At 41.0% G+C, this 27323-nt stretch overlaps 1 protein-coding gene and 1 pseudogene across 25 annotated transcripts in view; one reads left to right on the forward strand and one right to left on the reverse strand.

The window, feature by feature from the left end:
* The window catches only part of Dtnb (dystrobrevin, beta), a 213115-nt gene that overhangs the window by 39715 nt on the left and 146077 nt on the right, over nucleotides 1-27323 (forward strand). For 23 of the 25 annotated variants that reach the window (NR_027869.2, NR_027870.2, NR_149729.1 and 20 more), the window contains exons 5-6: nucleotides 5520-5605; nucleotides 20724-20878. Coding sequence is in view for 22 of the 25 variants with exons in the window: in XM_017314955.2 (XP_017170444.1) it covers nucleotides 5520-5605; nucleotides 20724-20878 (241 nt within the window). In the remaining 3 variants the exon portion in view is untranslated. The remainder of the gene's footprint in view (nucleotides 1-5519; nucleotides 5606-20723; nucleotides 20879-27323) is intronic. The other 2 variants (XM_030246553.1, XM_030246551.1) reach the window with 1 other exon arrangement.
* On the reverse strand, nucleotides 2851-3278 carry Gm9039 (predicted gene 9039; annotated as a pseudogene).

Here is a 27323-nt window from a genome sequence, read left to right on the forward strand (position 1 = left end):
TTAACTGCCGTGTGGATGCTGGAAATCAAAACCAGATTCTCTAGGAGAACAGCCCTGCTCTTAATCACCGAGCCAGCTGCCTCTTTCCTTCTTTCTCTCTCCTTTTGGTGCATTCTGCTAGATAGTACTGTCTTACTTTACCCTTCCTGTGCTTTGCTCCCACTCCTCCTTTAATCCTCGGGACTATGAGGCCAGTGTTCCCCTACTGAGGTATATCTCCAGCCCTTCTTTATTTTTATTTTGAGACAGATTCTTGCTACATTCAGGCTGGCAATCTTACTTTCTCAAAGTCTTCTGTATAGATGAAGTTTTAGGTGTGTGTTACCAAGCCTGGCTTTGCTGTTTGCTTTGAATAGCATATCTTGAACTTATTTCTTTTAAATGACCTTAACACTTCCCTCCACCTCAGTGAGTGCTGAGATCACAGAGGTGTGCCACCCAGGACAGGAGTTTGTTCACACTAGGCAAACATCTGACCTCCTGAGTGCACCCTCAGCCCTTGGCACTAGCTCCTCATCTTTCGTAACTTTTTTCATCCTCCTTTTTAGATGCTAATCCAGTCAGTCTTCTGTGCATGGACATTTGACAATTTCTGGTCGTTTGCAGTTGGAGATGAGCAGGAAGTGACAATGAGTGCGCATGCTTCAAGACATTCTAAGGGGTTTGTTTTGTTTTTTTGGTTTTCTGAGACAAGGTTTCTCTGTGTAGCTCTGGGTATCCTGGAACTCTGTAGATCTGACTGGCTTAGAACTCATAGAGATCCACCTGCTTCAGCCTCCCAAATGCTCTATGCCCCCAAAGGCATATGCCACCACCACCCAACAATTTTTAAAATTAATTTTTTAATTGAAAATAACATTATTTATGCAGTATATTCTGATCCCAGTTTCCCCTCCCTGTCTACTTCCACCTGTGCAGCTGCAATTACAGGTATGAAATTGTGATAAACTTGTCACTAGCATAATTTCAGACATGTTTTCTCGCTCTTTAGAAACAAATAGGCCAATTAAAAAAAAAACAACAAAAAAAATGAGAATAAAACAAAGCAAATAGGTCTGGAGAAATGGCTCAGTGATTAAGAGCATTGACTGGTCTAGAGGACCTGGGTTCAATTCCCAGCATCCACATTATCAATGCATATGAGATAAAAATAAATTAAAAAAAACAACAACAAAGCCACAAAGCAAGAAGACAGAGAAAAAAAGAAAAGAGAAAAAAGAAAGCATGAAAAACATATTCTCTCTCTCTCTTTCTCTCTCTCTGTCACACACACACACACACACACACACACTATAAAATACAAAATTGAGCTAGGTGTGGTGGCGCATGCCTTTAATCCCAGCACTTGGGAGGCAGAGGCAGGTGGATCTCTGAGTTTGAGGCCAGCCTGGTGTATAGAGTGAGTTCCAGGACATCCAGGGCTAGCTATACAGAGAAACCCTGTCTTGAAAAACCAAAAACCAAAACAAAACAAAAAACAAAAACAAAATTGAAGAGCATAATAAGTAAGCAAAAGGTGAGTATGGTAGAAATGATTAGACATGGCATTATGAGACAAAATATCTCCAAAAATCCCATTCACTTTGTGCTGGTTATCTGCTGTGCACTCCGCCCCTTTTAAAGATTTATTTATTTATTTTTATGTATATGAGTACTGCTACAGTGTACTCATATACATAAACTGTTGTGAGCCTTCATGTGGTTGTTGGGAATTGAATTTTAGGATCCCTGCTCGCTCTGGTCAACCCTGCTCACTCAGGCCCAAAGATTTATTTATTATTATACATAAGTACACTGTAGATATCTTCAGACATGTCAGAAGAGGGCGTCAGGTCTCATTATAGGTGGTTATAAGCCACCATGTGGTTGCTGGGATTTGAACTCAGGACCTTAGGAAGAGCAGTCAGTGCTCTTACCCTCTGAGCTATCTCGCCAGCCCACATGGGCTCCCCTTAAGTGTGGCTTCTATACCCTGAGACACTAGTGGAGAAAACTAATTATTTTGAAGGTGATTGTCAATTGGAGCTAGCTTCTGTATTCGGTTGGGGGCTTGTGTCCACTTTTGCTCTCAGTGCTGGGACTCCATCTGGCTTGGACCTGTCTGTGCATGCTGCCACAGTCTGTGAGCTCATACACATGTTAGTCCTGCCCTGTCTGGAAGGCACTGTTTCTTTAGTGTCTCCCACCTTCTCTGGCTCCTACAATCTATTTGCCTCATCTTCCAGATAGTTCCTGAGCCACAAGGCGAACCCTGATTTGGTGAAGACATCCCATTTAGGACTGAGTGTTCTAAGGTCTGTCACTCTGCACTTTGTCCAGTTGTGGGTCACTGTATTAGTTCTCATTTCCTGCAGGAGGAAGCTTCTCTAGTGCTGGTTGTGAGTGAAACACTAATTTATACCCATAAATAAACCCAAAATAGCAGACTGTTGTTAGGATTCAACTATTGCTATGTTCCTTTAGCAGAACAGTAGTATTTCATTTTCCCCTAGGTTCAGGCCCTGTCTCGTCTCAGGTCCTGGCCACCAGAGCAGTGTTTGAAATGGCTTCCATCTCATGGAATGCATCTTAAATCCAATTAAGACAGTGGTTGGTTACCTATAACTGTTGTGCCTCTATTGTACCAGTATATCATAGAGATAGGTCACCACTGTAGACTGAAGGCTTTGTAGCTGGGTTGCTGTTTAGTTTTTTTCTCCAGTAGGGTGCAAAATACCTTCTAGTACCATGACTTCCCCGTGTTCAATGAGATATGTAGGTGTTGTCTTCAGCAATCATTCTAGCATTCTTGAATATGGGGGTTCTTTTGAGAAAAGATGGAGCAGGTTTTTTTGTTTGCTTGTTTTGTTTTTTTCTTTTTCTTTTTTAAAGTATAACTTCCATTTTATTTCTCCAAGGCATCTTTCCTTCCGCCCTTACAAAACCACTTCTTTACAAGGGCTTTGGTAGAGGTTGTGGTGCAGTGCCAGCAGGTCTGAATTGTGGTGGGAATGTCTGGTCCTTCTGGGCTTCACTGGTTGGATTCCTTGCTATGAATGGCACGCCTCACGCAGTGACGCAGCTTGACATTGAGCTTGGGAAGCACATAAGTGTCGAAGACATTTGCTTCAGATATGTCCCTGACAGCAGCAGCTTCTACAGTGTTCTGAATGACAAACTTCTTAATGGCCTTATCCTTGGGCACGCACCCAGTACAGTTTGTGCAGCGAATTGGCTGCACATGGCCGTGGACTTTTTTGGCATAACCGTTGTTTCTTCTTTTTTTGGTCATCTTGAGCATTGTCTGTTATAGAACTAAATCTGTAAACTAGGCTGGCTTTGAACTCACAGAGATATTCCTGCCTCTGTCTCCAGATTAAAGATGTGTGCCACCACTACCTGGCTGCAAGTGGAACGGTTTTATCTCCTATATTTACCTCCCTGCATCTCTTCCCCAAATCCCCTGTGTATATTTGTTTCATTTGTTAAGGGTCCAGTTGACATAAAGAAACAATTGCATTTCTACACCACCTCCCATGCTTGTTTTGTCTAGGTAATACGAGACATGTGAAGACTCAGTACTTGCTTTTCCATCCCATCAGCACTATTGCTAGTCCTCCCTTTGAGGTCTGAGGTGTGGCAGCTCTGGGGAGGACTTCTCTCCTAAGGCCTGTGGTTTGGCTGCAGCCGAATCCAACCTCCTCGTCCACCCAGTGTGGATCCTTGGGCTCCCACCAATTCTTATACTGCTGCTTTTACTTTTATCCACAGAAGATTTTAATCCTCCTGAAAAGTTCATGCTTTTAATTCCAACATTTGGGAGACCGAGACAGGAGGACTGCTCTGAGTTCAAAGCCAGCCTGGGTATCATAATGAGTTCCAAATCACCAAAGGATGGGAGGACCTTGTGTAAACACTTTAAAATAGTCAGTGTCTAAAGTCTGTCTAAAAATACTTTTTAGACTCAAGATTTTTTAGACACTGACTTTTCTTGCATGATGGGATGGCTGTTTGATGGAGGAATATTTCTCATCATTCCAGACCCACGTTGCCTTACATATAGAATATTGCCTTTATTTCTGAAGAAGTATATAATTGTAAAAACCCCTTCTTCACTTTAGTTACTTATAGGGTTTCTTGTTTTATGAATAAACGCACTAAGATGTCATAGTTAAAACACTCAGCTATAATAAAAAAAAAGGCTTGTAGACCATGTTCTTCTTTTCAGATATGATATTTTTCAAGTGCGAGGAAGGCCGTGTTTTCCCAGAACTCAAGATTGAGTCCAGGGCCTCAGACATGGATTCACTTTATACTAAGCTGCATCCCCAGCCTGGGAAGAATTCTCTGGGCTCTGTGAATGTAACAGGGTGTTTGCCTTTCAAAACCAACATGGTAATCTTTCACTGCAAAGTTGCTTTGCTCTAAGTTACTGTGAAACTTTGTGATCACAGACTTTATATGATTACTGCAGGGGCTGAGAGATGGCGCAGCAGTTAGAGCACTGACTGCCCCTCCAGAGGTCCAGAGTTCAATTCCCAGCAACCATTTGGTAGCTCACAACCATCTGTAATGGGATCTCATGTCCTCTTCTGGTGTGTTTAAAGATAGTTACATAAAATAAATCTTGTTTGTTTGTTTTGTTTGTTTGTTTTTTGAGACAGGGTTTCTCTGTATAGCCCTGGCTGTCCTGGAACTCACTCTGTAGATCAGGCTGGCCTCGAACTCAGAAATCTGCCTGCCTCTGCCTCCCGAGTGCTGGGATTAAAGGCGTGTGCCACCACTCTTGGCTAAATAAATAAATCTTAAAAAAAAAAAAAAGATTGCCGCAAAGTTCCATTGCTAGCCTGCACACGTGCTGACTTTAAGCAGCTAGTGAAGTACTCTGTCTGCGGTGGCAGCAGGTGTGACTGAAGGACTGACACTCTGGGGCTGCCCTGCTCTGCTGCAGGTGCACCGCATGCATCATGGCTGCCTCTCATCTTTCCAGTGTTACCCTTCCACTCACAGCGGTGTACGGATGTGAGACAGATGTGGTTGGGCTTCGCAGAATAAATACTTAACATCGAGTAATGACTGCTGCAAGAAAAAGAAAGATGAACATTCTATGAAAATTTTTTTTAAAGAATTATTTATTTATTTTTGTATATAGTAGTACACTGTCGCTGTCTTCAGACATACCAGAAGTTGGCATCAGATCCCATTAAAGATGGTTGTGAGCCACCATGTAGTTGCTGGGAATTGAACTCAGGACCTTTGGAAGAGCTTTCTTACCTGCTGAGCCACCTCTCTAGCCCCTCTATGAAATCTTCATAGCAGGGTGCACCTGGTATCTAATGTGTGAAGATAAACTGCTGTTATTCTGACGTTGGGGCATATTTTTAAATTGTATTCAAAGGATGAAATGCAGAGTTTATAAATGTGGTTAAATTAAAGTATTTAAGAGTGAGAATCAGTTTGTCAATTGTTCAGTATTTAGAGATGCGTTTGGTTGCTTTTGTGGTTTCAGATAGCAATTATTTCTATTATTTATTTTGCAGTGAGGGCCGAGGCAAGTTGACCGTGTTTTCAGTTAAAGCTATGTTAGCAACCATGTGTGGTGGAAAAATGCTGGACAAATTGAGATGTAAGTATTTTCATATTATTTGAAAGTTTCTGTTTTCAACTTAGGCTGTTTAAACAATTTTAGAGTGAATGAATGTTTATAGGACTTTGGATGAGGCTACACTGTAGCAACTGACTCCATACATGAGCTGAGCCAGCTGCTGCTCAGAGGCACAAGCAGACCGTGCTTCTTAGTGGTTTCTAAAGTGAGAAAACTGAAGTTCAAAATAATGATATTGACATTTAAAAAATCCTTTATTTATTTAATTTTTTTTTTTTTGGTTTTTCGAGACAGGGTTTCTCTGTGTAGCCCTGGCTGTCCTGGAACTCACTCTGTAGACCAGGCTGGCCTCGAACTCAGAAATCCACCTGTCTCTGCCTCCCAAGTGCTGGGATTAAAGGCGCGCGCCACCACGCCCGGCATTAAAAAATCCTTTAAAATACCTTATATATTAGCAGAAATGTGATTGGAGATGATTGTTTTTAGTTAAAAAGTAAGTTTAATTACTTTTATTGGGTTTAGCCAAGTTTCGCCGTCTTACTAACTCCATTCTCCACCAGGTGATGTTTGCTGGGGTTAAACTTTTCCTTAGTCAGAAACTGACAGCCCAATCTCCCTCTCACCTGTCCTTTTTGTTGTTGTTGTTTCTGGTTGTTTTTTTTTTTTTTTTTTTTTTTTTTTTTCTCTTTTATTGGGGGCTGCCATTTCTGCATTCACTATTCAGTGGTTAGTGTAAGAGGAAGACTAGAGCAAGTCGGAGAAGATGAAATTTATAACTATGTAATCTTGCTGTGTGTGGTCTTTACTTACCCAGCTATCAGTTGAGGTAGCATTTCCCTCTACAGAGGGCGACAGTGGGGTAGTCATCTAAATAGTTAGAGCCTAGGCCTTTTGTTTTGTTTTCTTGAGACAGAGTTTCTGTGTGTAGCATTGTCTATCCTGGAATTCTCTTTGTAGACCAGGCTGACCTTGAACTCAGAGATCCTGCAGGTCTCTGCCTCCCCAGTGCTGGGATTGAAGACAGGTGTCACCATGCCAGGCTTAGAACCTAGTTTTAAGCTACTTTTTTTCTCCACTGTGCTAATACTGTCACTGCAGAGACACTCAGGGTCAGCTGCCACATTACAGAGAGCTGAAAGTGAAATGTTGGAATTATGTGTGCGGGGCCGGGGCAGATGACTCGGGAGATTAAAGTACTTGTCAGAAGCCTAACAGGGCCCCAGAACCCACATGGTGGGGGTAGATAACTAGTCCCTGTGAGTTCCAGGATGCACACAGATATCAATATCATTTCAAAAGACAGGATTCTAGTTTTTTATGTTTGAATGAAACATAATTTCATCCATATCACTTCTTTTTTAAAAACTCCATAAAAAAGGATAAAAAAGAAAGAATAAGACAAATCTTTATCTAAGTGGCCCTTTGCATTTGAATCTATGTTGGTCCAGGGTCAGCTACTACTGTGCTTTTTTTGTTTTTATTGCTGTTTGGTTGTGCCCTTTGTCACTGGCTAATTGGATGGTAGAGGTGCACTATCTTTCAAGATCTGCTTGGCTTCAGACTTGCTTGTTGTTATATACCACTGGCAGACAAACATGGCAAATGTAATATTGTACTTAAGTGGTTATTATGGGAGAAAACCCAGAAACCCGTATTTGGATACTCAGTTTTGGCCGCCGTGAGGGTCCCTTTCTCCCGTGTGCTCTCTTTGGTTGAGGTGGCTGAGTAATGGCAGCAGAGAGGGATGACACTGCTGGGTAGTGTCCACTAAGTGAACATTATTATTTTCTTCTCCTATTTGTGTGTTCAGTTCCATGCACGCTCCAGCCTCTTCCTTCTGAATGCCTCCTGTTTCCTGTCATAAAGGTCCCACAATAGTGTTAAAGGCCCACCGTGTGGACCACACCTCTCAGCATTTCTCCTTTTAATTTTTATTTTTTTATTTTTTTTAATTAGGTATTTTCCTCATTTACATTTCCAATGCTATCCCAAAAGTCCCCCATACTCTCCCCCCACCCCCCTACCCACCCGTTCCCACTTTTTGGCCCTGGCGTTCCCCTGTACTGGGGTATATAAAGTTTGCAAGTCCAATGGGCCTCTCTTTCTAGTGATGGCCGATTAGGCCATCTTTTGATACATATGCAGCTAGAGTCAAGAGCTCCGGGGTACTGGTTAGTTCATGATGATGTTCCACCTATAGGGTTGCAGATCCCTTTAGCTCCTTGGGTATTTTCTCTAGCTCCTCCATTGGGGTTCCTGTGATCCATCCAACAGCTCACTGTGAGCATCTACTTATGTGTTTGCTAGGCCCCGGTGTAGTCTCACTAGAGACAGCTATATCAGGGTCCTATCCGCACAATCTTGATAGTGTATGCAATGGTGTCAGCGTTTGGAGGCTGATTATGGGATGGATCCCTGGATATGGCAGTCTCTAAATGGTCCATCCTTTTGTCTCAGCTTCAAACTTTGTCTCTGTAACTCCTTTCATGGGTGTTTTGTTCCCAATTCTAAGAAGGGGCAAAGTGTCCACACTTTGGTCTTCGGTCTTCTTGAGTTTCATGTGTTTTGCAAATTGTAAATTATATCTTGGGTATCCTAAGTTTCTGGGCTAACATCCACTTATCAGTGAGTACATATAATTTGAGTTCTTTTGTGATTGGGTTACCTCACTCAGGATAATGCCCTCCAGGTCCAACCATTTGCCTAGGAATTTCATAAATTCATTCTTTTTAATAGCTGAGTAGTACTCCATTGTGTAAATGTACCACATTTTTTGTATCCATTTCTCTGTTGAGGGGCATCTGGGTTCTTTCCAGCTTCTGGCTATTATAAATAAGGCTGCTATGAACATAGTGGAGCATGTTTCTTTCTTACTAGTTGGAACATCATCTGGGTATATGCCCAGGAGAGGTATTGAGGGATCCTCCGGTAGTACCACGTCCAATATTCTGAGGAACCTCCAGACTGATTTCCAGAGTGGTTGTACAAGCTTGCAATCCCACCAACAATGGAGGAGTGCTCCTCTTTCTCTACATCCTGGCCAGCATTTGCTGTCACCTGAATTTTTGATCTTAGCCATTCTAACTGGTGTGAGGTGGAATCTCAGGATTGTTTTGATTTGCATTTCCCTGATGATTAAGGATGCTGAACATTTTTTCAGGTGCTTCTCAGTAATTCGGTATTCCTCAGGTGAGAATTCTTTGTTTAGCTCTGAGCCCCATTTTTTAATGGGGTTATTTGATTTTCTGGATTCCACCTTCTTGAGTTCTTTATATATATTGGATATTAGTCCTCTATCTGATTTAGGATAGGTAAAGATCCTTTCCCAATCTGTTGGTGGCCTTTTTGTCTTATTGATAGTGTCTTTTGCCTTACAGAAGCTTTGCAGTTTCATGAGGTACCATTTGTCAATTCTCTATCTTACAGCACAAGCCATTGCTGTTCTATTCAGGAATTTTTCCCCTGTGCCAATATCTTCCAGGCTTTTCCCCAATTTCTCCTCTATAAGTTTCAGTGTCTCTGGTTTTATGTGGAGCTCCTTGATCCACTTAGATTTGACCTTAGTACAAGGAGATAGGAATGGATCAATTCGTATTCTTTTACATGATAACCACCAGTTGTGCCAGCACCATTTGTTGAAAATGCTGTCTTTTTTCCACTGGATGGTTTTAGCTCCCTTGTCAAAGATCAAGTGACCATAGGTGTGTGGGTTCATCTCTGGGTCTTCAGTTCTATTCCATTGGTCTACTTTTCTGTCGTTATACCAGTACCATGCAGTTTTTATCACAATTGCTCTGTAGTACAGCTTTAGGTCAGGCATGGTGATTCCACCAGAGGTTCTTTTATCCTTGAGAAAAGTTTTTGCCATCCTAGGATTTTTGTTATTCCAAATGAATTTGCAGATTGTTCTTTCTAATTCGTTGGAGAATTGAGTTGGAATTTTGATGGGGATTGCATTGAATCTGTAGATTGCTTTTGGTAAGATAGCCATTTTTACAATGTTGATCCTGCCAATCCATGAGCATGGGAGATCTTTCCATCTTCTGAGATCTTCTTTAATTTCTTTCTTCAGAGACTTGAAGTTCTTATCATACAGATCTTTCACTTCCTTAGTTAGAGTCACGCCAAGGTATTTTATAATATTTGTGACTATTGAGAAGGGTGTTGTTTCCCTAATTTCTTTCTCAGCCTGTTTATTCTTTGTGTAGAGAAAGGCCATTGACTTGTTTGAGTTAATTTTATATCCAGCTACTTCACCGAAGCTGTTTATCAGGTTTAGGAGTTCTCTGGTGGAATTTTAGGGTCACTTATATATACTATCATATCATCTGCAAAAAGTGATATTTTGACTTCTTCTTTTCCAATTTGTATCCCTTTGATCTCCTTTTGTTGTCGAATTGCTCTGGCTAGGACTTCAAGTACAATGTTGAATAGGTACGGATAGAGTGGGCAGCCTTATCTAGTCCCTGATTTTAGTGGAATTGCTTCCAGCTTCTCACCATTTACTTTGATGTTGGCTACTGGTTTGCTGTAGATTGCTTTTATCATGTTTAGGTGTGGGCCTTGAATTCCTGATCTTTCCAAGACTTTTATCATGAATGGGTGTTGGATTTTGTCAAATGCTTTCTCCGCATCTAATGAGATGATCATGTGGTTTTTGTCTTTGAGTTTGTTTATATACTGGATTACGTTGATGGATTTTCGTATATTAAACCATCCCTGCATCCCTGGAAAAAACCCTACTTGGTCAGGATAGATGATTGTTTTGATGTGTTCTTGGATTCGGTTATCGAGAATTTTATTGAGTATTTTTGCATCGATATTCATAAGGGAAATTGGTCTGAAGTTCTCTATCTTTGTTGGATCTTTCTGTGGTTTAGGTATCAGAGTAATTGTAGCTTCATAGAATGAGTTGGGTAGAGTACCTTCTACTTCTATTTGGTGGAATAGTTTGTGCAGAACTGGAATTAGATCTTCTTTGAAGGTCTGATAGAACTCACTAAACCCATCTGGTCCTGGGATTTTTTTGGTTGGGAGACCATTAATGACTGCTTCTATTTCTTTAGGGGATATGGGACTGTTTAGATCATTAACCTGATCTTGATTTAACTTTAGTACCTGGTATCTGTCTAGAAATTTGTCCATTTCATCCAGGTTTTCCAGTTTTGTTGAGTATAGCCTTTTGTAGAAGGATCTGATGGTGTGTTGGATTTCTTCAGGATCTGTTGTTATGTCTCCCTTTTCATTTCTGATTTTGTTAATTAGGATGCTGTCCTTGTGCCCTCTAGTGAGACTGACTAAGGGTTTATCTATCTTGTTGATTTTCTCAAAGAACCAGCTCCTTGATTGGTTGATTCTTTGAATAGTTCTTCTTGTTTCCAATTGGTTGATTTCGCCCCTAAGTTTGATTATTTCCTGCCGTCTACTCCTCTTGGGTGAATTTGCTTCCCTTTTTTTCTAGAGCTTTTAGATGTGTTGTCAAGCTGCTAGTGTGTGCTCTCTCTAGTTTCTTTTTGGAGGCACTCAGAGCTGTGAGTTTTCCTCTTAGAAATGCTTTCATTGTGTCCCATAAGTTTGGGTATGTTGTGGCTTCATTTTCATTAAACTCTAAAAAGTCCTTAATTTCTTTCTTTATTCCTTCCTTGACCAAGGTATCATTGAGAAGAGTGTTGTTCATTTTCCATGTGAATGTTGGCTTTCCATTATTTATGTTGTATTGAAGATCAGCCTTAGTCCATGGTGGTCTGATAGGATGCATGGGACGATTTCAATATTTTTGTATCTGTTGAGGCCTGTTTTATGACCAATTATATGGTCAATTTTGGAGAAGGAGTTATATCCTTTTGTTTTAGGATAAAATGTTCTGTAGATATCTGTTAAGTCCATTTGTTTCATCACTTCTGTTAGTTTCACTGTGTCCCTCATTAGTTTCTGTTTCCACGATCTGTCCATTGATGAAAGTGGTGTGTTGAAGTCTCGCACTATTATTGTGTGAGGTTCAATATGTGCTTTGAGCTTTACTAAAGTTTCTTTAATGAATGTGGCTGCCCTTGCATTTTGAGCATAGATATTCAGAATTGAGAGTTCCTCTTGGAGGATTTTACCTTTGATGAGTATGAAGTGTCCCTCCTTGTCTTTTTTATAACTTTGGGTTGGAAGTCAATTTTATTTGATATTAGAATGGCTACCCCAGCTTGTTTCTTCAGACCATTTGCTTGGAAAATTGTTTTCCAGCCTTTCACTCTGATGTAGTGTCTGTCTTTTTTCCTGAGATGGGTTTCCTGTAAGCAGCAGAATGTTGGGTCCTGTTTATATAGCCAGTCTGTTATTCTATGTGTTTTTATTGGGGAATTGAGTCCATTGATATTAAGAGATATTAAGGAAAAGTAATTGTTTCTTCCTATTATTTTTGTTTTTAGAGTTGGCATACTGTTTTTGTGGCTGTCTTCTTTTCGGTTTGTTGAGGGATTACTTTCTTGCTTTTTCTAGGGCGTGGTTTCCGTCCTTATATATATATTTTTTTCTGTTATTATCCTTTGAAGGGCTGGATTTGTGGAAAGATAATGTGTGAATTTGCTTTTGTCGTGGAAAACTTTGGTTTCTCCATCTATGGTTATTGAGAGTTTGGCTGGGTATAGTTGCCTGGGTTGGCATTTGTGTTCTCTTAGGGTCTGTATAACATCTGTCCAGGATCTTCTGGCTTTCATAGTCTCTGATGAAAAGTTTGGGGTAATTCTGATAGGCCTGCCTTTATATGTTACTTGACCTTTTTCCCTTACTGCTTTTAATATTCTATCTTTATTTAGTGCATTTGTTGTTCTGATTATTATGTGTTGGGAGGAATTTCTTTTCTGGTCCAGTCTATTTGGAGTTCTGTAGGCTTTTTGTATGTTCATGGGCATCTCTTTCTTTAGGTTTGGGAAGTTTTCTTTTATAATTTTGTTGAAGATATTTGCTGGCCCTTTAAGTTGAAAATCTTCATTCTCATCTCCTATTATCTGGAGGTTTGGTCTTCTCATTGTGTCCTGGATTTCCTGGATGTTTTGAGTTAGGATCTTTTTGCATTTTGTATTTTCTTTGATTGTTGTGCCGATGTTCTCTATGGAATCTTCTGCACCTGAGATTCTCTCTTCCATCTCTTGTATTCTGTTGCTGATGCTTGCATCTATGGTTCCAGATTTCTTTCCTAGGTTTTCTATCTCATGCGTTGCCTTACTTTGGGTTGCCTCACTTTGGGTTTTCTTTATTGTGTCTATTTCCCTTTTTTAGGTCTTGGATGTTTTTATTCAATTTCATCACCTGTTTGGTCGTGTTTTCTTGCAATACTTTAAGGGATTTTTGTGCTTCCTCTTTAAGGTCTTCTACTTGTTTAGCAGTGTTCTCCTGTATTTCTTTAAGTGAGTTATTAAAGTCCTTCTTGATGTCCTCTACCATCATCATGAGATATGCTTTTAAATCCGGGTCTAGTTTTTCGGGTGTGTTGAGGTGCCCAGGACTGGGTGGGGTGGGAGTGCTGGGTTCTGATGATGGTGAGTGGTCTTGTTTTCTGTTAGTAAGATTCTTATGTTTGCCTTTCGCCATCTGGTAATCTCTGGAGTTAGTTGTTGTAGTTGTCTCAGGTTAGATCTTGTTCCTCAGGTGTTTATGTTAGCCTCTATCAGCAGACCCCGGAGACAAGCTCTCTCCTGAGTTTCAGTGTTCAGAGTACTCTCTGCAGATAGGCTCTTCTCTTGTAGGGAAGGTGCCCAAATATCTGGTGTTCGAACCTGCCTCCTGGCAGACGTTGTGATCCACTCACAGAGGTCTTAAGATCCCGTGGAGAGTACTGTGTATACCTTACGGGTGTCCGCAGACTCCACGCACAAGGTACCCCTGTACTGGCGTGGACCAGAAGGGACTTGTGCCTCTGATCAGGCCGGGTTTTCTGCTTCCCTAACTAATGCAGTCTCAGGTCCTGTGCAATTGGATTGGAGCAGACGCTGTGTTCCACTCACCAGAGGTCTTGAGATCCCGTGGCGGGTCTTGTGGCTAGCTGGTGGGTGTCAGCCGACTCTGCACCCTACCTACCCCGGTGCTGGCCGGACCGGAAAGGACTTGTGCCCCTGATCAGGCGGGTTTTCTGCTTCCCTAACTAATGCAGTCTCAGGTCCTGCAGGATTGGATTGGAGCAGACGCTGTATTCCACTCACCAGAGGTCTTAAGATCCCGTGGCGAGTCTTGTGGGTCGGTGCTGGCAGGACCGGAAGGGACTTGTCTCCTTTTTATTTTAAACCCCTTTGCACCTTGCCTTTTAGAATTTTTTTTTTAACTAAAAAGTTTCCTTTGTTTTTCTCTCATCTTTACAGACATTTATTTTTATTTATGTGCATATGTTTGTGCTTGCTTGTTTGTATGTGCACAGGCCAGAAGATGGTATTGGATCTGCTGGCACTGTGGTTACGGGAGGTTGTGAACTGACTGATATAGGTGCTATGAATGGGACCTACGGGTCATCCAGAAGAAAGCAAATGGTTTCATCTGCTGATCTCTCCAGCCCACCCCTTCCAACTTTTAAATGTGATCTTTTTAAATATCAAAATAGCATTTTAAATAACTTAACAATCATTTGTTTTTGGGGTGTGAAATGTGTTCGATTTTTCAGAAATGCTTTGAGTATTTCTATCTATAACACATTTGCAGGAATGTCCCTTACCATGGTCCTTAGGATTGTATTTCTGGATTGAAAGGTAATTTACATAAGATTCAAAATGCCAGTGACTTGTAAGCAGAGTATAGACTTTAAACTGTGATCAAAATTCACTATGAGCAACCCCGAGTGGATCATCCCCTGCAGGCTGAAGCCACCCTGGCCAAAGCAGGTGCAGACTTAGTTCATAGTTGATGCAACTAATTTAAACCCCTTCTAGTTACACTAAAAGCGGCAAATGATTCATTTACTTTATATATTTATTTTTATATGTTTACTTTAAATTTTATTTAAAAGCTAGTGTCATTACGTAGTGAAACATGTATGGAGAAGACTGTAAATGTACTTTTAATTATTCAGTGGACTTGTGGGGACACAGTATACCTCAAGTTACAGACACACATGCCTCACTCTTCATTCTTTATTCCCATTGTTTTGATGTAGTAATGGAATGACAGCTAGAGCTCGTTGGCTTCAGGGTGCTCCCACCTCAGCCTCAGACAGTAAATATACCAGGATGCTAACAGCACTTTTCCTTGTTGAGCATACTGGGCTTCAGTAGTGCCAGGGTATACATCTTATCTTTTTATGTGTCTCTGAAAGACTTCATTTTGAGTAGAGGAGTTAGTCTGACATTCTTCCTGCTCTGACTGCTCAGAAGGGACTTTCTCCCCTTCGCTTCAGTCGATTGCTTCTGGTGTTTCATTAACAGGCTGCAGAGGCCTCTGACTTCAGTTCAACAGTTTCCCTGTTGAAATCTTTTCCCTTCTCCAGGGTCTTAATCACCTGTCACTCTACCCTCACCGGTAGCTGCTAGCCAGCTCTTGACTTCTCTTATAATCTGTATCAGCGATGTCTGCATTTGGCATTTCTGGAATAACTGGAATGTTTTAGAACTGGAAGCAAGTAAGAAATGTTGTCTATATCTACATTTTATGAACTATAAAAACATGAAAAGCAAAACTAAGAGAAGCTTAGTATTGGTCAGCCTTCTCTAGAGGAACAGAACACATGCACAGACACATACACACACACACACACACACACACACACACACACACACACACACACACACACACACACACACATATAAAGGGGATTTATTAGAATGACTTACAGCTGTGGTCCAGATAACCTAACAATGGCTACCTACCAACAGAACATCCTAGAATCCAGTAGTTGTTCAGTCTGTGAGGCTGTTTGTCTCAGCTGGTTTTCAGTATATGACAGAATTCCAAAGAAGAAGGCTCTAATGCCAGGGAAGGTGTGGACTTGCCAGACATAGAGCAGAAAGCAGGCATAGAGTGGAAGCTTCCTTCTTCCATCCTGTATATAGACTATCACAAGAAGGTGTGACACAGTTAAAGGTGGATTGTCTCATCTCAGCAAACCCAGATTAAAATTGGATCTTCCCATTTCAAATGCTTTAATTAAGAAAAAATATCCCTCACAGGTGTCTTCAGCCCCTTGGGTTTTAGTTAATTCCAGATGTAGTTAGGATGACAACCAAGAGCAGCCACCACAGAAGCCAAGGACTCTCTGTAAGGTGGGTGTGGCTGAAGCAGCGAAAGCTTCAGATGAGCCCCTCATCAGTGGCATGGGATTTTAGCCGTTTGCGAATGCAGTACACCTTGTACTAAAGTTATGGTGTGTGTTTATAAACAGATGTGTGTACATGACTTTCCTGGTTAAGTCACCCAGGTGGCTGAGTGATGGCAGGAGTTGGAAGTCACCTTTGCCAGGGAACATTCATGTAAAAGGGAAATGTCTGTCCATTAATAGACTTGTCCCTTTAGCCTGAAAGTCCTGTCACCTTGCAGAAGCCTGTCGTGGGTTTCAAGAGGACAGAAGGAAGAGACAGAGAGAGGGAAGTAGTCAGTAGAAAGAGGACTGTTATCACTAGGAACAAAAATCAAACGCATTGCTGCTAGGTCAGTAGTGTTGTGCCTGTTACATGAGGGAAGGAGTCTTTCAGAAATTGTTTGAGACGTGTACGTTGAAGGCCTCAGGTGTGGGTTTTCCACAAGGGATAAAGCCTACTTTCCCCCCACTTTATCTTTCAGCTAGGAATGATTGTTAGGGAACTGGCATACTTTGTTTTAGAGCTGTATACATACAAAGTTCATCCTGTATACAAAAAGGGATAGGGCTTTACTTAATGAACTAATATAGTTTTCCTTTCAGTGCTAAGAATGGAACCTGTGGTCTCACACCTGTTACACGTCCTCCACTACCACAAAGTCCTTGTTCTTGGTCTTTTTATTGAATTTTATTTGCTTCTTTAGGCTTTGTAAGTTGTAAATTACACTTACTTAGATTCATTACTTGTTATGCTTCATTTGATATTAGCTTAGTTTTGCACCACTTTTTCTGCAGATATGGGAAGCCTATTTAAAAAAAACAAAACCAAACAAAAAACCCCCACTAGTTAAACCAGTAACTCAAGAAGTAACGAGTTACCTCATTATGCCTTCAGTTTCTGGATCTAGCTGAACTTTCCTTAAAACAAACATGTCCCCCCCCTTTAATCTGTGCCCTTTTCATGATTAGAAAATTACTACTTTGAGTCTATTCAATATGTCATAGAAAACTGAGTGAAATTGAAAATAATACATTTCTGTGAGTGTGGCTAGTCATGTAATTCTCTGGTTATTTTTCTCATTGTGTTTTAAATGAATTAGATGAAGACTTGTTGGTGTGCTGTATACGTGTTTGTGATCATGATACTGCACACCTGTACATATGTTGCGGATAAAATCTCAAATCCTGGTTCTATTTCTGGCTATGAGTTACTCATTGTCTTACTGGAGTAAGACAACTTTGATTGTATAAATGTTTGTGAATACATTTAGTAGTAACAGAAAACTTGATTAATAAGTCACTTAAATACATTGGACTTTATATTCCTCATGCTAAAATAAGTCCAGAGGCTGCTGAGTTCAGAGTTGGTTCCATTCCATCTTCCTGGTCTGATGTGTGGTACCCTCCTTAGGGTAATAAGATGATTGCTACATCCTGGGCTCAGGTATTCATTCCAGGCAGAGAAAAAGAAGGCATCAACACTTCTCCAGAAATCTACTCCAGAGTTACAGTGTGGACAGTTACAGTGTGGACAGTTACAGTGTGGACAGCAGGCAGGAAGACATAAAACATACACACTGCCACAGTACGCACTGTTAGGATTTAGTTAGTGAGTGAGAGGGAGATGTGAGAGAGGCGTGATGTGGATATCCTGAGGTGTCAGCCACACCTCATACTGACCCTTTGTTCTCACTCTGACTTAAGGTGTGTGATTGCATTCCTCTTAGGAATAGCAGCTAGCTCTTTAAAATGGAGTCACCTGCTCTTCCCTCCTTTTAAGAGAATAAGCATCTTCAAGCTCTCTGCAGTCCCTCTGCACTCAGTACTGACTGCAGACAGGCTTCCCTTGCAAACATGGTAGGTCCCATGCAGTTAGTGTGGATACTGGGGATGGTACCGTCTCCAGTTCGTGGATTTCAGTCAGGTTTTTCTTTCATCTCGTGCAGTTCCTAGCATTGAAATGTCTTGATTTTGATCTCTCTTTCCCATCACTGGCCACCACTTCTGTAACCCATACTCTTTTGTATACACAGATTTGTAGCAGGTGGCTGCAGATCCGGTCCATCTTTTCTTTATCACATTCATTAGCTGTCTAATCCTGAGGGGTAGCTTTTAAACACTTCATCTCCACTTAAACATTTTAAAATCAAACTCAACTCTTTTGTCTCTCAGTTTCTTCCATAGCAGAAATACCCTATTTATTTCTTAGTATCAGTGTTCTGTTCAAGTCAGAATGTTTCTTCCAGTGCTGGCTTCTCAGTTACCAGCGGATGAGGACATAGCTCTGAGTCTCAGGCAGAGGCATTTGGACCTTTCTATCTGGTTGTGGTTCTTAATCCCATTTGCATCCTGCTTCTACTTCATTGTTCCAAATCTCCTTTAGAGACCAAATTCTTTTCCTTTAGATTTGTTTGGGGTGGGATGGAGATCTGGGTTGGTTCACTCCCTAGTATCACATAAACCAAAACTGGAGTGGCAAGGGGGGGAGGGGTAGATGCAGAGCCACCAGAAATACAAGGGGGAGATGCAGAGCCACCAGAAGTACAAGGGCATTCTTTTTTTTTTTTTTTTTTTTTTGGTTTTTAGAGGCAGGGTTTTTCTGTATATCCCTGGCTGTCCTGGAACTCACTTTGTAGACCAGGCTGGCCTCGAACTCAGAAATCCACCTGCTTCTCCCTCCCTAGTGCTGGGTTTAAAGGCGTGCGCCACCACGCCCGGCACTACAAGGGCATTCTTGACTATGTAGTGAGTTCTACACCAATGTAGGACCTATCAAATCCTGTTTCAACAAACAAGCAAAAGCCCCAAACTTCCTTTTTTTTTTAAGTATAAAATTTATTTTTATTTATGTCCATTGGTGTTTTGCCTACATGTATGTCTATATGGGGGGTTTCAGAGCCCTGAAACTGGAGTTCAGACCTGTGTGAGCTGCCATGTAGCCTCAGGGAATTGAATCCTGGTCCTCTGGAAGAACAGACAGTACTCTAAACCACTGAGCCATTTCTCCAGCCCCACCAGTCCTTTTGTGACTTGTCCTTTCTGCTCTGTCTTCTAATTAATGTATGTTTGTTTTGCTGAGAATTGAACCCAGGTCTTTTGCAGGATAGGAAAGTTTTCTGCCGTTGAATACTCTCTGCTCCTTGTCTTGCTTTGTGTATTAATGTTCTCAGATATAATTTAATAAGTTTCTCTACTTTTGGGAGAACTTACACATTTGCCTTTCCTTCCTCCTCTTCTGGCATCTGTCCATCTGTCACTCTGTCCTCTACCCTATCTGCGATGCTATTTTTTAAAATCTCTCCTGCATCCCACTCATTTTTTTTCATGACTTGGTTCTTTTGGGATTCTATGGCTTAGCCTAGGGCCTCCTGCAGGCGAAGCCAGCACTGCCTTCTGAGTTTGGCTTGGCCCCTGTGTGTGCTCTTGTTTTATAGTGACAGTGTCTCAAAAAACCAAACTCCCCCCCCCCAAAAAAAGAATCACTTAGGTGTAATACCTCAAAGAAAAGTTGGAAACATATATACATAGTATATTATAGCAAAATATAATCCTATATCTCTATCAGCATACAAAGATTTATATCAGTATAACCAAATTTAACCATAATTTGTATCAATATACAAAGATCTATACCAATGTAAGATTTTTGGTTTTCTAGTTTAAAAGTAGATTTAAAAAAAAAAAAGATGTATTTATTTATTATATGTAAGTACACGGCAGCTGTCTTCAGACACTCCAGAAGAGGGATTCAGATCTCCTTACGGATGGTTGTGAGCCACCATGTGGTTGCTGGGATTTGAACTCAGGACCTTTAGAAGAGCAGTTGGGTGCTCTTACCCGCTGAGCCATCTCACCAGCCCTTAAACATAGATTTAGTAGGGGGCTATATGGCTTAGTGGTTAAGAGCACTGACTGTTCTTCCAAAGGAACAGGGTTCAATTTCCAGAACCCATATGGCAGCTTATAACTGTCTATAACTCCAAGATCTGACACCCTCACACAGACATATATGCAGACAAAATACTAATGAACATAAATAAAAATAAAATTTAAAAAAGTAGATTTAAAAATCTACGGGTTTCTCTGTATAGCCCTGGCTGTCCTGGAACTCACTCTGTAGACCAGGCTGGCCTCAAACTCAGAAATCCACCTGCCTCTGCCTCCCGAGTGCTAGAATTAAAGGCGTGCACCACCACTGCCCGGCAAAAATCTACTCTTTATTCCTATTCCTGTACAGGGTCTCATGTCCTTCAGGCTGATTTTGAAATTGCTATATAGTTTCATTCTCCTGCCTCTGCTTTCTATGTGCTATGTTTATGTCTTATAAACACAGTAAGGAATAAAGACATGCTGTTTCAAAATTTTCTTGGAACAGTGGGCTGTACAAATAAAAGCCAGTTATCCTTCAGATCCATGAATTTACAAAGGTGGGGGATGGAGAGACGGCTCAGCAGTTAAGAGCTTGCTGCTCTTGCAGAGGACCTGGATTTGATTTTCCACCCCTACAGCAGGGAGCTCACAACTGCCTGTAACTGCAGTTCCTGTAAGACCACCCTCCTCTGGTCTCTGTGGTCACTATTCTCATGTGTACACGTTCTGTTTAAAACTTTTAGAAAGGTAAGTGGACGTACAGGAATTTTTTTTCACTTAATGTGTAGGTAGAATCTTAAATAGAATTGAGGGGCCTTGTGAGCCAAATGACTACGTGGTGTTAATAAGTAGGAGAATGATTTGAATGTTAATTAAAAATTGTAATTTTATGGTACCTTTGAATGATGCCTTTTTAGTGGTATAGAAATAACAGAGCCATTTATAATTTTCAAGAGACTGTATTTTCTTATTGTTTGTCTTTATTTGCTTTTGTTCTTACAGACATTTTCTCCCAGATGTCAGATTCCAATGGCTTAATGATGTTTGGAAAGCTTGACCAGTTCCTGAAGGAAGCCCTGAAGCTCCCAACAGCTGTCTTTGAAGGGCCATCCTTTGGTTACACAGAGCATGCAGTCCGTACCTGTTTTCCGCAGCAGGTAAGGACATTGACAGAACCTGGGGCTAAGGAGCCTCTTTTGACCAGATCCCGGGTGGCTTCTCGCAAGCAGCTTTAAAGGGAGGATGCTGAGGAAAAGCAGGAGACGGGATGGAAGTTCACCTGAGGACTCTTGTTCTTACTAGGGGGACATTTGAAGTTTTTTTGTTATTTTTGTTTTGTTTTTATGGTGGAGGAGAAAGTTTATTATAGATAAAAGAGAGTGTAGGTAGCAGTAGGGACATCTGGGAGAGCTCAGAGTGGACATGACCAGACTTAGCTGGGCTATGTGGGGGGAGGGGGAGAGGAAGAAGGAGGGGAGAGAGGGTAACCAGGTGGAGCAGCCAGGAGGCCAAAGGTACCAACAAAACAAAAGCCATCTAAGTATTTTAAAGAAAAAAAAAATTGTTGTGAGTGATGCATGTTTTTTCTCTTCTTTTTGTCAAGTAATGTTCTTTAAATTTTAACTACAGGAATTTTGACCTAAAGCTGTAGTGATGCTGGGTCATTGTTTTCTGCACAGCATTCTTCTTCCCCTTTAGGGTACAATGAGCTCGCCCGTGACACAGTCAGAAGTTTGACTTCTTTTCTTGGCCTTTACCTAGAGTCTGGTATAAGCAAATCCCTGATTGCTGAACTCCAGCTCAGAGATTGTAGAGAAAGGAGAGACTCAAGAGTAGTTAACTCAAGGCAGAGAACAGATAAAAGAGCCGTAATACTGCATTTAGAAAGTTATGAGAAACACAAAGATCAGGAACAAAAAATCTAGTTTAAAACTAATAGAAATCTTCCCAGAAGATACTTAATTACCAAAGGAAACAGCTTTATGGTTGGGAGACTACCAGACAGGGGACATGACTTCAGCCCAGCCAGCAGTCATGTCAGAAAGGTTGGGAGAAACTTAACAGTTGGGCAGCCTGAGATAGGCTGCTCTCCTGCTCAGACCTTCCTCTGAGACCTCACAGTTTGGATGGAATATTGTGGAAACATTCAAGGGTCCAGTTGTGGCACCTCAATAGAGCCACATATGAGTCTTGGTAAACCCATGTAGCAGTGTAGTCAGCCAATACACAAAATTATTAGAGTCATGAAAGGCAGAGGAAACATTCTGGACTAGAGTCTAAAGAGAGTTGAAAATGGAATGGTCTAGGGTTTTTTGTTTGCCTGTTTTTCTGTTACATAGAAAGTTGGAAACATTTGAGCAAAGTTTATAACCAGATAATAGTATCCTGCTACTAAATGTTAATTTTTTGATTTTGATATTTACTTAAAATAATTTAATCTGGGCCAATCTTGGTGGTGCATGTCTTTAATCCCAGAATTTGGGGGCCAGAGGCAGGTGGATTTCTGTGACTTTGAGGTCAGCCTGGTCTACATAGCCAGTTCCAGGACAGTTAGGGTTATATAGTGACCCTGTCACAAACAAAACAAAACAAACAAACAAAAAAACAAAACCGAAGGAAGGAAAGAGGAAGCAAGCCAGGTGGTGACTCACACCTTTAATCTCAGCTCTGGGGAGACAGAGTCAGGTGGATCTTTGTAAGTTTGAGGCCAGCCTTGCTCTAAGGAAGCAAGTTCCAGGACAGCCAGAACTACACAGAGAAACCCTGTTTCAAAAAGCCATTAAAAAAAAATCAACTGCAATATTCATGGATAAAGGCACACACATCTGCAGTGAGAACAAGTCAGGGGCTGGGCTGTACTCGGTTATGAAATCAGGACTCAGTGTTTAGTTTGATAAGTTGGATCCATGTAGGAATTTTTTCCTAATAGTGAAGAGGAATAGAGTATAGGACTTAAGCCCTAATGTTTGCCTGAGTGAATCTCAGTGGTTATAAACCAACAGACTGAATTTACAAGTTTAAAACTTACTAAAAATAAACAGAAAATGAATGTAAATCTCCCCAATTTTCTAGACTTCCAAGTTTTGGAGGAAGATTGTGTTTTTGTTTTGGAAGATTTTCCCGTTGTCTGTCTGTCTCTCTGTCTCTCTGTCTCTCTGTCTCTCTCTCTCTCTCTCTCTCTCTCTCTCTCTTTCTTTCTTTCTTTCTTTCTTTCTTTCTTTCTTTCTTTCTTTCTTTCCTTCTTCCTTTCTTTCTTTCTTTCTTTCTTTCTTTCTTTCTTTCTTTCTTTCTTTCTTTCTTTCAGCTCTGACTTCAACTTGAAGAGTTGTCTCAAGACATTTATTTATTTAATGTATATGAAGGGCAATATGAACGTAGAGTGGGTGGTATTGTGGGGTATTCACCAGAGAGGACTGCTCAGACACAAGTTTGAGCCAACACAAAGTCTTTATTAGCTGGCCAGCTACAACACTGGGTGCTCAGGACCCCATTGTAGCCCTGAGCCTTTTTCAGGATAAGTTTTTAAGCACAAAGACCATGTTTTTGTTGACATATTTCAGTTAATAAGAACAGTTAGCCAAAACAGAATTACAGAACTGAAAAGGAAGTTTAGTACATTTGAGACTCTTCCAGAACTATATAGTGTAATGAATGGTTAATTAAACTGCTTTGGGTCCCAGTAGGTTGAGTGTGCCCTGCATCCATCCAAGATGCAGATCTCTGGATCTGAGAATGAAAGGCAGACACACAGATGCGCACTCGCACAGGAACCAGCTAATTTTGATATGCCTCATCTAACTCAATGGTTGGGCACTGCACCTAGCAAACACTCCCCTCCGGTATTCCTGAGTTAAACATCTTTAAAAATTTATATTTTAGCCGGGCGGTGGTGGCGCACGCCTTTAATCCCAGCACTTGGGAGGCAGAGGCAGGTGGATTTCTGAGTTCGAGGCCACCCTGGTCTACAAAGTGAGTTCCAGGACAGCTAGGACTATACAGAGAAACCCTGTCTCAAAAAAAAAAAAATTTATATTTCATCTCAGGTACCCCAGACCCAATGGGGAAAGTGACCCTAGGGGCCAGCTGGGAGGGGGGGCAGGGACTCTCAGGTCTAGAAGTGTGGTTTTTGGGAGCCAAGATAAGATAAAGCATTAGAATCAATTCCCAACATTATGGACTTTGATGGATCAGTCCTTTGTTTTAGTTCTGGCAGGTGATTTTGTATGTGTGTTAAATTTTACAGCCTGAATGGCACTAACATCATGGAGTCAGCTGCGGTCTGGGGCCCTGTTACATAGGAAGGAGTGTGGAGGGAAAGAAGGTGCATCGTGCATCGTGGTACCCAGTAGCTATGGACACCATGGTACACTCTCCCAGAGCAGAGACGAGGTGGTAGTAGGGAAGGGGTGTCCATTTTAAAAATTTATTTATTTATTTATTTATTTATTTATTTATTTATTTATTTATTTAATGTATATGAGTACAGTGTAGCTGTACTGATGGTTGTGAGCCATCATGTGGTTGCTGGGAATTTGAATTCAGGACTTTTGCTCACTCTGGTTGGCCCCACTCACTCTGGCCCTGCCCCCTCTGGCCTGAAGATTTAGTTATTATTATACCTAAGTACACTGTAGCTGTCTTCAGACGCACCAGAAGAGGGCGTCAGATCTCATTATGGGTGGTTGTGAGCCACCATGTAGTTGATGGGATTTGGACTCAGAACCTTTGGAAGAGCAGTCAGTGCTCTTAACCGCTGAGCCATCTCTCCAGCCCAGGGGTAACATTTTTATTATTGGTTAGTTTTTAAAATAGTAGTACTATTTTATCTGTTGTAGATACATTCTGATTTTACTTTATCCAACCAAGCTCTTCTGGCTATATGCCAAAATGAATTTTCTTTCTACTTGGAGACATTTTCTGGTTGTTCTGACCTTGCTTTCTGGGACATTGAATAAAATTTGGCAAGAATTGCCTGGCATGTACATTGTGCATATTTGTGTTATACTGTATGCATTTTAGTCAAGGGATTCCATGATCTCCCTCAGCAGCCCTTCAGCTGGGTAATTTTTGTGGATGAGTGCCATGTTTTGTTGACCTAAAGTCCTATCCTCACATTTTCATATCTGGTGTTGAGGTATCTAACATGGCCAGTAGCATCTTAGTTTCAGTTGGGTAGATTGTTATTTCCTGTATTTGTGAGAACTTTACCACGACTGTTCACATTGTCACTGCTACTGAGTTAGATCCACATGTCATGTCAAGTGTTCTCAAAAAATGTATACTGTTACAGAGTCATTAATAAGTTGCTATAAGCACAGAAGGTGTGAACACAGAACAGGAGAGTAAGTTGGATAATTAGTGCATTTATTTTGCAAAGCAAAAATTAGGTATTTACAACATCTTGTTTGAAAGAGGTAATCTACAAAAAGATGACAATAGATCTTATATGTGTGTGTGTGTGTGTGTATATATATATATATATATATATATAATATATGTGTGTGTATACATATACTATATATGTGTGTGTGTATATGTATATATATGTATATATATGTATATATATATATTCAGGACCTAGGAGTTTCCTGAATACTGCTCCCTCCTACCCCAGTGGCTTTTGACTACGTTTACCAGGAGTGATTTATTCATTATTTTTTATTTTTATTTTTTGTTTTTTCGAGACAGGGTTTCTCTGTGTAGCCCTGGCTGTCCTGGAACTCACTCTGTAGACCAGGCTGGCCTTGAACTCAGAAATCCGCCTGCCTCTGCCTCCCAAGTGCTGGGATTAAAGGCATGCACCACCACTGCCTGGCCATGTTATTTTTTATTACCAAAGACTGGTAATAAATCTCAGGGTTTCTATTGCTATGTTGACCAGAAAACAAATTGGGAGGAAAGGTTTTATTTGGCTTATACTTCCATATTGCTGTTCATCTTGTAAGGAAAGTCAGGGCAGGAACTCAAACAGCACAGGAACCCTGAGTCGGGAGCTGATGCAGAGGCAATGGAGCATGCTGCTTACAGGCCTGCTGAGCCTGCTTTCCTGTAGAACCCAGGACCACCATCCCAGGGATGGCACCACCCACAATGGGCTGGGTCCTCTGTCATTGATCACTAATGTCTTAGAGCTGGCTCCTCAGAGGCATTTTCTCAATTGAGATTCCCTCTTCTCTGATGTCTCTAGTTTGTATCAAGTTGACATAAAACTAGCCAGGATGGATGATGACCAAAATACTAAAATCATTCCTAGTTACATCAAGGAATGTGTTTGAAGGTAGTAAAAAGTACGGAATCCTTTGAGTTGATTCATTAAGAATCATGGCGTGACTGACTCATGCGTGATTGCCGTTAATTAAGCCATTGAGTTAGTTTAATTGGCTAAGTAGTTTTCTTCCTTAGTGGTAGGAAAAGTATATATAATGATACATGTTCGAAGTGATCTTCTAAGAGCATTTTAGATGAAATAGTGTATAAAATGGGTTTTATTATGAACGAGGCCATAGTAATGAGACCTGTCTCACTAGCATTAATTAGACTGAAAAAAAATTACAGAGCCCTAGAAATGAAGTTTCATTCTAGTTGGGTCTGCAGAGGAGAATGTCTTATTAAATGAACCCTTAGAAATGACAGGTGGCCCCCCACTCTTCTCTTTTGAAACATTTTTATTGCTAAGTATAAGAACATGTCCAGTGGCATTTGCCACGCAGTCCTGCCTGGGGGCTGTAGTCAGGCTGAAAGGGCTCTTTCCCTGGTGTTTGCTGGTAGCAGTCTAGCAGACATGCTCCTAGACCTTGGGTATTACTCATACCACACTGCTATATAGTTTTCTATGCTTTATGGAAAGTGGGAAAATTTGTTATTCAAAAATCAGAGGACCTTGACCTGGTGGTTTGTCTAACAAAGTTCTTTTGTCTTATTACTCCTTTTAATCTTAAGGAAGTTTGATGTGAAATCTTTTCTGAAATACATCTCTAAGCTGGAGAAATGACTCCGTTGGTAAAGAGCTTGCCCTGCAAGCCTGAAGGCCCATGTTTGATCACTAGAATTCATGTACAAAGATCTGAGGTTGATTGTAGTGTGCTTGTGATCCCAGCATGGAAGCAGAAACAGGAAGAGCAGCAGGGCTTGTCTGTCTGAATATGCTGAGCCTTAGCTGGAGAGAGAGATGTTGTCTCAAAATGTGTCCACTCTTTTGGAAGACAAAAAAAAAAACTTTATGAATTTTTTGTGCCTTCTGATAAGGTTCCTAGTATGCCACCCCCACCCCCTTCAGCCTGTCTCTTCCGCAGGCATTCCTGGAGCAGACCCTGCCTCCAAGCCACATCTGTCCCCTGGAGACCCTTGCCAGTGTACTGCTTGGTCTTTGCCAGTCTGATAGACGAGAGTGTTATCTCAGGGCAGCTTTGATTTTCATTTTTCTTGTTTTGAGCAACCTGCATTTTTGGTGAGTGAAAGCAATCACATTTCTTGTCTTTATTTGTTAGCTTCTAGTGAAACAGAAGTCTTCCTTACTGCCTTCTCCCCTGCAACCAAGGCCTGTACTTTCATATCATTGCTAAGATACCTTTCCTCCTTGAAGCTCTGAATCCTTCAATATCC

Source organism: Mus musculus, chromosome 12 (assembly GCF_000001635.26).
Source record: "Mus musculus strain C57BL/6J chromosome 12, GRCm38.p6 C57BL/6J".
NCBI classification, from domain to species: domain Eukaryota; kingdom Metazoa; phylum Chordata; class Mammalia; order Rodentia; family Muridae; genus Mus; species Mus musculus.